The sequence below is a fragment of the Leptinotarsa decemlineata genome, unplaced genomic scaffold (genome assembly GCF_025532065.1).
Source record: "Leptinotarsa decemlineata unplaced genomic scaffold, Ldec_3_MD MMD2_tig00001621_RagTag_RagTag, whole genome shotgun sequence".
In the NCBI taxonomy this organism is placed as follows: Eukaryota; Metazoa; Arthropoda; class Insecta; order Coleoptera; family Chrysomelidae; genus Leptinotarsa; species Leptinotarsa decemlineata.
The window spans coordinates 966177-976279 of NW_027412566.1; the positions used below are offsets into that span (position 1 = coordinate 966177).

The 10103-nt window shown below is 33.7% G+C and overlaps 2 protein-coding genes across 2 annotated transcripts; one reads left to right on the forward strand and one right to left on the reverse strand.

The window, feature by feature from the left end:
• Positions 1-3722: 3722 nt before the first annotated feature.
• LOC111504768 (uridine diphosphate glucose pyrophosphatase NUDT14) lies at positions 3723-4552 on the forward strand. Its single transcript, XM_023159456.2, has one exon. It carries the CDS (start codon positions 3815-3817, stop codon positions 4433-4435), a length of 621 nt encoding a protein of 206 aa, XP_023015224.1. The 5' UTR covers positions 3723-3814; the 3' UTR covers positions 4436-4552.
• Positions 4553-6067: 1515 nt separating this feature from the next.
• LOC111504769 (putative lipid scramblase CLPTM1) lies at positions 6068-9305 on the reverse strand. The gene is made up of 3 exons (XM_023159457.2): positions 9042-9305; positions 8498-8991; positions 6068-7423 (listed from the first exon to the last, which is right to left on the reverse strand). Exons 1-3 carry the CDS (start codon positions 9102-9104, stop codon positions 6193-6195), a joined length of 1788 nt encoding a protein of 595 aa, XP_023015225.2. The 5' UTR covers positions 9105-9305; the 3' UTR covers positions 6068-6192.
• Between the last annotated feature and the right edge of the window lie 798 nt (positions 9306-10103).

Genomic DNA, 10103 nt, shown 5'->3' on the forward strand with positions numbered 1-10103 from the left:
GTTAGGTAGATATGTATACAGTTTAAAATTTATTATTATTATTCAAAAATGTATCAGTGGGGCATCAGATAACTTGACTTTTTTTTTCTTTTGGTTAAAACGATACTTTAGAATTGTCGATTTACTTTGTATATGGAGATTCTCAAGGTAGATTGAAAACAAATTCAAGGAGTTACCACTTTTATGAATATTGATTTTTATTTTTTATTAACTACCATATTATACAAAATATCAAATAGTGGATAAGTGGATCCGTAGCGTATACAAGATATTTTAGGCATTGAAGCAATATTAAAAAATGAAGAGCCTTTTTGTTTGATATTGAAAAATTTCAAGAAGAACTTCTCTTAAATAATGCATTCGCACTACCGAGTTCTCAAAATAAACTAAATGATTATCAGATGCTACCCGATTCATATTTTCTACACAGAGAAATTGATAAACCTCTATATTGATTGTCATTTACATATGAATGAAATACATTAGTCTAACATATTATACAGTGTGTTCATATCGCATCTAACTCCGTATATTATTGTAACATGCAAAAAGCTTTGAAAAGGGTGTTACTTTTTATAAAGGTACCTATTTTACCATCGATAAACTAAGTGAGGCCCAATTTGGGATCAAGTTGGACCAAACTTGTCGTTTTCCTAAACTTATTGTGGTTTAGTTGAGTAGTTGGAATTCAAGAACAGTGTCAATATGAAGCAATGGCAAATGGATAATACTATAAAACTGCCGGTTCATGCGACTTCACCATCTATTTTCAGGTGGGAAGCATTTTTACCATTTATTCGAATATCATCACTCACATGACCAATGAAAATATATTAACTTTCTATGCTTGATTTCAAAACAGGGTCTATTTCCATTGTCTGATAATGATAATTTTTTTAAGAGATATTACTTAGAAAAAGAAGGAGAATTACAAAAATTCCCTTGAGATGAAAGGAATTTGTTTCAAAGTGGATACAACAAAATTCTTCGGTGGAAAATTAGTTACTCGGAACCCAACAAAATCGAAAAGATTAGAGCCTGTCTACCAACGTGTTTATTCTATAAGTTTTTCAGTAACAGTTGTGTTCTATGCTGAAAAACACCTCTTTCAAAGCTTTACGAACTAAATAACGAGTTAAACAAGGTATAACATAAGTGATATCTGTAATTTTAGGGAGTGAATCCTTGTCATATTTTATGAAAACATTTCACGTAGACAAATGCCCTTACTTGCTTTGTTTTCTGAGAAACGTGAAACAGTTCACGTAGACATATGCCCTTACTTGCTTTGTTTTCAGAGAAACGAAGTGTCAGAGGTATTGATTTTTTGGGAGTTTTGATCCCATTATTAGGTATAATGAAATTTGGAATATTTAATATCAGTAAAAAAACCTTATTCCTCCGTCTATTTCCATCATTCGTGCCTCATTTCGAATTTCCCCTTCTTTATCAGTGCCCTCAAATCCCATACGTCCAAAGACCGTTAATCTTTCCGTTCCGCATATTCGAATCCTAACCCACGCTAGTCGTATGGGGTTGTGAGGGCACTGACAAGAAAAAAATTGAAATACCATAAAAAAAGAGAAGAAGAGGTACGAATCCAGTAACAAAAGATTCTGTTGATGTAATTAGATGCGTAGGTAATCATATTTTTAAATATTACTAAACGTCTATATAATTTTGTTCTTTTCAACGAAATTGTTTTTGAAAAGAGAATTTGCCTTGAATGGGAAACAATTCATTAAAAAACGGATTATGGTTAGTGCGGCCATCGATTACGGAACACAATACAGTCATGAGAAGTGCAATTAGTACAGAAACAAAATAACCTACTACAAAAATTCAAAAAAGCAGAAGTTTATATTTTCTTGAAGCACTATTAATCTTCTAAAAATTGTGGCTCACAAAAACGTTTGCCATAAATATCAGCCAAATGAATCTTGGTGACGATACCACAGACGTACCTACTATTTTAAATCTTCTTACGTCAAACAAAGCCTATTGACAGGTACTGGCATATGAAACTTTCCAAGTTTCATTATAATCGACTCAAAAGTCTCCCAAGTGATTATTAAAAACTTAATATTTTATTTAAGCCTTTTTACACTGTGTCTCAAAAATCGATTCGAGTTTAGAACTTGATCAAATGATCTTTTTTTATAAAATACGACAATATGAAACAAATGATCACTCATGTTACACCCAGTGTATGCGGTGAATATACATAGTATATCAACCAAAATAATTCCAATAAGCCTTTGTATATATATTTGCGTATGATTCATGGACATTTATAACCTATACATTGTTATTATTGCAACTTCTTGTTACCTTTATAAAGTTAAATTCTACATTGTTATAATTGTATTTCCTGTGTTTTGGATAAAAATGTTTAATATGTTTACGATAAACAGAAATCAATAAAATGTTTCTGCTACAAATCAATGTTTTATTTATCGAAAACTATTTTTTGACAGACCTGTTGCCATAGGATGATGGAGAACACTAGATGAGTATAAATACAAATTTTATAGGATAAAAATATTATAACGCTATGTTTTATATTTACCACACTATAAGTCAGCTGGTTAGGATGATGAACTCTCAATATTGCAAAATAACATAACATTAAAACATTCAAATCATAATACCTCTCACCCTTTCTAAGTTACCTACTTTCTTACAATATTAAAAAATACTATTCCGAAAGATGTGAACGGGCAAATTTTAATGTTGAGTACGTTTTCTAAATCATAATTTCTCAATAATCCCCACAATGTATTCTAAAAGAACATGAACTTTTATCCTTTTTTACACGTGGTCAAGTGGAACAATAGCATTCTGCTATACAGCCACAATATTATTTATCATATGTATTAGAATTATATATCCTCATCTCCTTGATAAAGTTGAAGTGGACAGTCTTTGCAAAATTCAGGCAAATATGGGCTATAGGCAAAAAAGGTTTTTTTTAAAAAAAATGGAATATTCCTACACTATACAAGTTTTTGCCACCTTACAAACCACCAAATTGTGTTACTTTTTCAGTGATAAAATCATGAAAAAACTTCATTAAGTTCCTGTAAATTCATTGATAAACCCAACGATGTTAACAAATGTCTACGAGAACAAAATAAGAATGAAACCAATCAGTTCTCGAAAATAGTGAGTCGATCGACTCCGATATATAATGACAGAACCCGACCTGATATTATTCATTCTTGTACGGTGATAGAGGTTTGCTTATAAACAACTGCTCGATATTTTGGCTACTTGAAGGAGCCTCTCTATATTCTTTCCTCCGTGTTTTTTCACTAAAAAATAATGTTTCCGGTCAGTAGAGTTTAAAAGACAATATAAATAAAAACCATAATATAAATAAAAACAGGTGAAGAAATCAAAAGAATTATTTAATTTACATACATTCCACTGCGAATCACACAAAGTTTTGGACAAATGAATAAAAAGAACGTGCCGGTGATTACGTCATAAGTATATGGGTTGCATAATTGATAGTTGTGGATTCTATGATTTATCCAAGATCGCTGTAACATAGAATTGAAATTTTACAAGTACGCAACACGTGACGTTGAATCTGACGTTCGCATATGAGTAACATAATGCCAAAACGTGGATCTCTCCAACTTTTTTTAGTTGTTGGAATCAGTGTTCTCTCTTTAATGTCCAGTCCATATTGAAACGTCACTGATCAGCAGATAGTTGAATTTTGGGAAGTTTAAGGTTAATGCAGTTAGAGGAGAGGAATCTATCTGAAAAACTTAGAAACTTTCTGTTTTAATAAATAATAGAAGTCATGAATAAAATTTCCGAAGTAGTAATAAAGCCTTTCGAGAAATCAGAATACATGAAGCCATACACTATGCATTTTACGCAAAATGGAAGAAAAAGAACTTGGGATTTATTGAGGGTCCACGACTGTGTTGCAATCATCCTAAACAATATAACTCGAAATAAACTCGTATTTGTCAAGCAATTCCGGCCAGCAGTGTTCTTTGGTAGCATTCCGGAAGAAGACCGGGAACTGAACACAGAAGTTAACTTGGAAAAATACTCCCCAGATATTGGCATCACCCTCGAATTATGCGCTGGAATTGTAGATAAAAATAAATCTGTTGCAGAAATTGCCAAAGAGGAAATACTCGAAGAATGCGGTTATGATGTTCCGTTGGCTAGTTTAGAAAAAGTCGGATCTTTCAGATCCGGAGTCGGCACTTCAGCCAGCCTCCAAACAGTATTCTATTGCGAAGTTACTGACGATATGAAAGTTTCAGAAGGAGGCGGAATAGGTGACGAAATAATAGATGTGGTAGAAATGAATGTGGACGAGGTTAAAAAGTATGTTAGCCAAGCTAATGTGAAGAGTCCTCCGAGTTTTATGTTTGCACTCTATTGGTTTCTTTATAATAAAGTCTAACTATTTACACGGGCAGTTCTAAATGACTCATCATTCCAAAGTAAAATGCTTTTTAAGCACCAATTAGCAAATTTTTAGTTTTTGTTATTTTGTTGACAATATATGATTAAAAAGTCATTTTGAGTCTTGATTATGGTTATAACAACTCCGAAAATTAACAAATCAAAGGTAGGATGAAATCCCAATTTAAGTCCTAAAAATGTCTGTGAAAATCAATAATTCTACTTGTAAGTTGTTGGATTTATCTTTCACAGCTGCATAAATTCCCCAAAGATCTCAGTATCACCAAAATGTGTTCTCAGAACATTTGAAAGATTTTTTAACAAAAAATGTAATTTCACTCAAAATGGGAAGGTCACAAAGAAATATGTATTTCTGAAAATACTGTTTTTTTCTTGATCGTGGTTCTCCTTTCAGGTTTCTTTAGATGCAGCACCATTCAGGGCAGTTACCTATTTTTATTAAAAAGTAGCATGCTTCTGAAATAGAAGATAATAGAGCATTTCAAAGAAAAACTATATCTGTACTAAAGCCAAAATCATTTAGTGGTGTTCTATAATTAATGAGAGAAAAAAAGTGTATAATCATTCAATAAATTGATGGATCTAGCCGTTACTACGTGGTAGGAAATCATAATGAAGAGAGAAATGAAAATTTCTGTTTTTTACCACTTTCATTTGTAACTAATGTTACTGCAGTTTCGTCCTATATGGACATTCTCAAACTTATACAATAAACTAACAATGATTCATTACATTCGCCAATATATACCATTCAGGTACTTGATTGAGTATCTGAATTTACAGTTCACAATGCAGATGTGTTATTTTAAATTGGCACATCCTCATTGTGAATATAGACTCCTTCAACTAGACAGGTTCAAACGTTTTACATTTCATAGATTCAATTTTTCATATAACAGCTTTAATCCCAGAATTCTTCGATTGGCTAACTCTTTGAGTAATTTTCAAATCTTTAATATATCAGTTTCCCGCTTTAAAAAACATATTCTTCACCTAGCCATCTAATACTCTTTGCTTGTGTTGTTGTATTGTGTCTAGTGTTAGTTGCCTGTAAGAATTATTATATTAGTTCATATTGTTATACATTTTATTTTTTCTTAAATAATCTACTTGTTATCTTACTTCGAAATTGTATTATTCTTATAATTTACTTTCAATCCACTGTAGTGCATTAAGTACTACCTAGCACTGTACTACTTGTATCTAAATTGGAAAATTGGGCTTGCTCGTGTATATACATAAATAAATAAATATAGGTCTTATCAGTGGTGCTAGGCTGAACCACGAATGCATTGCTGGACTCAACTGTTTTCAAAACACAAGCCTGGGTAAGGGCGTTGACCCCTCCCCTTACGAAGACGCCATCTAAGGGACAGACACAGAACTCAATCCTTGAATATCAATATTTGGGTCAATTGTTTTTAATGGATATAAAATTTCAGATCCCCTTGATTTTAATTCATATTTGCAGCATGTGGAATTTTTTCTTTTAAGCTTACAAATGACAAGCCTTGAGTTGCTAACTGAATGTATTATTTGTATTTGTAGCATAGTGCTATTCAATTTCATCGACACTGTTTTTTTTTATTCACATTAAACTGAAACAAAGTTCAACTGTTCGAGATGTTTTTATTTTCAAAATCATAAATTAAATACAATGAAATATCAATAGCGCTATACTGATGCGGAGAAAAAACAAACAATTACTAAAATTTCCTATTCACAAAATTACTATTACTTGTTTTTCTTAGTTTCTTCTACTGCTGGAATTTCGCTATTGCTAGAAATGCTCTTCTGACTTTCCTCTGCCTCACCGGAATAACCGAACTCATTCCTTCTAGCTTTATCAACAGGGTATATCCAACGTTGATACAAAAATATTAAGAAGACAATGTCGTCCCTGAAGCAGCCTATCCGGTACATCGTAGGCATTTTTATGACGAATGCAAACATGTCATCTATAAAGGTATTCAAAAATTTATAGGTCAACATTCGCCACGGCAAATGGGCCACGGACTTCAATTTGTAGTTTATGAACAATTGCGGTGTCATCATTATGAAGCCGAAAGTCAGTAAATAACCATAGAGTAAGTCTAAAACGAACGAGTACCACCCCTTATGCTCCAAATACAAAAGCGCATATACACAGTAGCCCCCTAGCAGAGGAAAGCAAAGCCACGATAAATACTTGAAAGCAAGTTTATCATACACGATTGTGCTGGATTCTACATAGGAACTTTTATCCTTGAACGTCAACCAGCCGTTCTCAAATTTGATATCCACCACTTTCCATATCTTCCAAAACTCAATCCCGAGCCCAACCAAACACGACACCCTTATGAGAGTATTCGTTTCGTTATCCAGGACGTACAGTAAAACCACCAGCGACTGAAACACCCCGAAAAACACGGACCGAACCGAGAGGCCTTCCAATGAGTTTCTATTGTTCCAAAACTGGATGTCATTCTTGAAAGCGAGAAGCTCGAACACCGAATGGACAATCGAAACGCAAATCGTGAGGCCGAGTAGGTACGGATTCGTGTCCAATAAGGTTTCCTTAAGAGTATCTTGTTCCTCGTCAGTCTGAGAGGGTTCGCCTTCCCCGAAAATGTTCCAATTCTGTCTCATGTGCTGCGCAGCATAGAGTTGCCACTTGAATAAGCTCAGAGGCTGGAATCTTATCTGAAGACTGAAACTTTCGTTTAGAAGCTTGTAATCTCGTGCCATATTCCAGAAGTCGTTAGGAAAAAGCACAGCTTTATACTCTTTTCCATCGTCTGTGAATCTGATGTATTGGTCCAGAGGAGGAGGAACCGCCCCCTTGGTCCATAGGGTTTGATCCGTGACCAAGTTCAGGGTGAAGTTCGGATGCCAATGGGACATAATCTTACCATCTTCAACTTCGATTTTTTCACTTTCGCCAGTTAATAGATTTTTGGTACCAGCAGATTTCAGTTTTTTATACCTGAAAAAAATATTAACATCAGTTTATTACATTGTCAACACAGGATCTATGAATTCGCTCAACATCTCTTAGAGAACGTACTAGAAATTAAGGAGGGGTGCTTGAAACTGTTGAGACCCGTACATAAAAACTTGTTTTTAGATGCTTTCCAAGATTCAGAAATTGAAAAATGTGAATGAGATCGATGCACATCGACAAAGGTCCTGTTCCAAACAGCCTGTTGTTTAGTATTTTGTTCAGCTGTGGCAAGTGTTTTCAATAGATAACATCCAGTGTAAAGATTTAAGTAAAAACTGTCATTTGAATTTGAAAGGTATTGAATAGGTATTTTTCAAAGTTCAAGTTCAATTTTAAAGGTATTTCAAGGATTTGGGAAAATTTCTGGAAAAAAGTTTTTGTGTGATCATACAATCTGTGGTACCAAGATTCTGAAAGAAGTGCTTACAATTTTATTTATTTATTGATCAACTAATTCCTTTGAGTTTTTAGAATGCCAATAGAAGTGATAGATTATGATTTATACTACTGTCCGCAGGCATTGAAATATTCTCACATTATTTATAAATCATCACGTAAACAAGAATTGTTTGTTTATGCTATTTACTCATTGGATATTTGTCATTCAAACTGCCAAGATTGTGTATCAACTGTATGGTCTACCTATGAATGATTTGAACTGACAATGTAGTTCATTTGTCTTCTATTTCACATGCTTTCATACATTCATCCATTTTCCAGTGCTCTTGAGCTTAATAGTCAGTGCTTATAACGTCAGATCTCTGCCATTTTTAAAAATGAATTCATTTTGAGAATACTTCTATTTTGGAGGCGACATTTTTTCCAGAAATTAGTGATTTCGGCCACTTATTGCAACTACAAGCACCACAAATTTCAATGGGCTTCAAAAGTCAAAATAAGAAGAATCTCACATTGTGGTTTTATCTTCTTTAATTAGCATAAATAGTCTCTGCTGAACAAAAAGGTATTAATTTTTGTTTTTGACCAGGACTTCCACGTACCTTGGTTTTATTCCTGAATTCATTTATTTATTTTTCGAAGAAACAATGTACTAACCTATTCAATTGCTTCATTATTGATGACATCTGGTTTTTTGCAAAATTCTTTGCAGCAGGATCCGGACTGTACCCTGACCTTACCAAATAGGCATGAAGAAAGAGGGATCCATTATTCCTCATATTATCTGTAATTGGAACATCTTTTTCTATCACATATGAACCATCAAGATTAGGGCCAGAAGTCCAATCTCCATACCTCAATCCCTCTTTAAGCCAAAACAAATTTGAATTGTGATAGTTATCCATAGTTTCATTTTCTGACAAGTAAACATATAAATTCATTAGTGTACCATCAGAAAATATATTTTTGGCTGGGGTCTGGGAAACTTTAACTACTTGTTCGCCAGTTTTGGGGGTTTGGGAGGGTCTGAAGAATGAAAATATGAAATACATAATTAATCCTCTGACAATCAGAGATTTTACTACGGCAAGAAACGCTTCAAGTTTTGTAGGCTGTCTTTGGGGCTGGGTAGTAGCAGGTTGTCCATTTTGCTAAAAACAAAAAATAGTAAGGGGTCCGAAGAATTTCTGCCTGAACTTACAGTAACTTCATTTTGACTGGTGGAATTATTCACATTAGGCATAGTTCTTTGGGTGTCGACCATCTTCTGACTTGTTTTTCACTCCAGAATATGAACCATAGCAAAGTGTTTAATTGTTCACAGAAAATGGTAATACTGATTGCTGACGACTTGTGTTTGAATAGCGTGAAAAATATAAATGTTAAATAAGATAAGCAAACTACAGTTTTACCACAAATACAGACTGATGGTGTTCTCTACGTACGTCATCTACGTCTATACCAGTGACGTTATAATATAGACTAGCCACTAAAAAGAAAACCTTGCCTCCAACAGTTAAGAAAAAATGAGGCGATTGACGTTTTGGCATTACGTCAGTAATGAACTTTGGGTTAGATACGTCACGATGTTTTATTTGTAATTTTTTTAATTACAAAACACAAGCACTACAGGAAAATCCTTAAAGTAGTGATTCACATTGGATTTGAATCGCTGGAGATTAAACGTTCTCAGGAAGTTTATTCTACATATACGCAGTTCTCCAAATGAAATAGTTCTTGAACAGTACTATCACCCATTTGATGTATAATTGAAGACTATAGGAAAAACTAACCAATTGATATCACCCTATATCTTTGAGCGTTAGGTAAGTTCAGCGAAAGGTAAGATCTCAAGGTTTAAATCCTTTTCCTACTGTAAAAGAGAATGTTCTAGAAGCATCATCATGAAATTTGAACCAGTCATTCTTTTCTCTGGCAAATGTGTAGTAATGATTAGAATCTACAGATGTCTGAACTGTCATATGCTGTTGATCAGGAATATGTATTACGTGGTGCGTATTATTTGGGGAAAGTTATTCGAATTGAAAATCAGATCGTGGTCAAATTGTAAAATATTTTTTAATTTGAACATTTCTGTCTCTGCTTGAGACACCTGGAAACCATTTTAATTATTTGGGAACAATGAAGAATACATGCCTATTTGCTCGCTGGATGAAACTGAAGTGTTTTCTTTTCGTTGGATGACTACGCTGTGTAATCTGTTAGAACAGTTATGACTGTTAGGACTACAGAAATCTTTGCG

Excerpts from the sequence above, each read along its gene's own strand:
- LOC111504768 (XM_023159456.2), top strand. The coding sequence starts at position 3,815 with ATGAATAAAATTTCCGAAGTAGTAATAAAGCCTTTCGAGAAATCAGAA.
- LOC111504769 (XM_023159457.2), bottom strand. The coding sequence starts at position 9,104 with ATGGTCGACACCCAAAGAACTATGCCTAATGTGAATAATTCCACCAGT. Across the intron at positions 8,992-9,041 it reads CCAGTCAAAATGAAGTTACT|CAAAATGGACAACCTGCTAC; the intron begins GTAAGTTCAGGC and ends TTTTGTTTTTAG. Across the intron at positions 7,424-8,497 it reads ATAATGAAGCAATTGAATAG|GTATAAAAAACTGAAATCTG; the intron begins GTTAGTACATTG and ends TATTTTTTTCAG.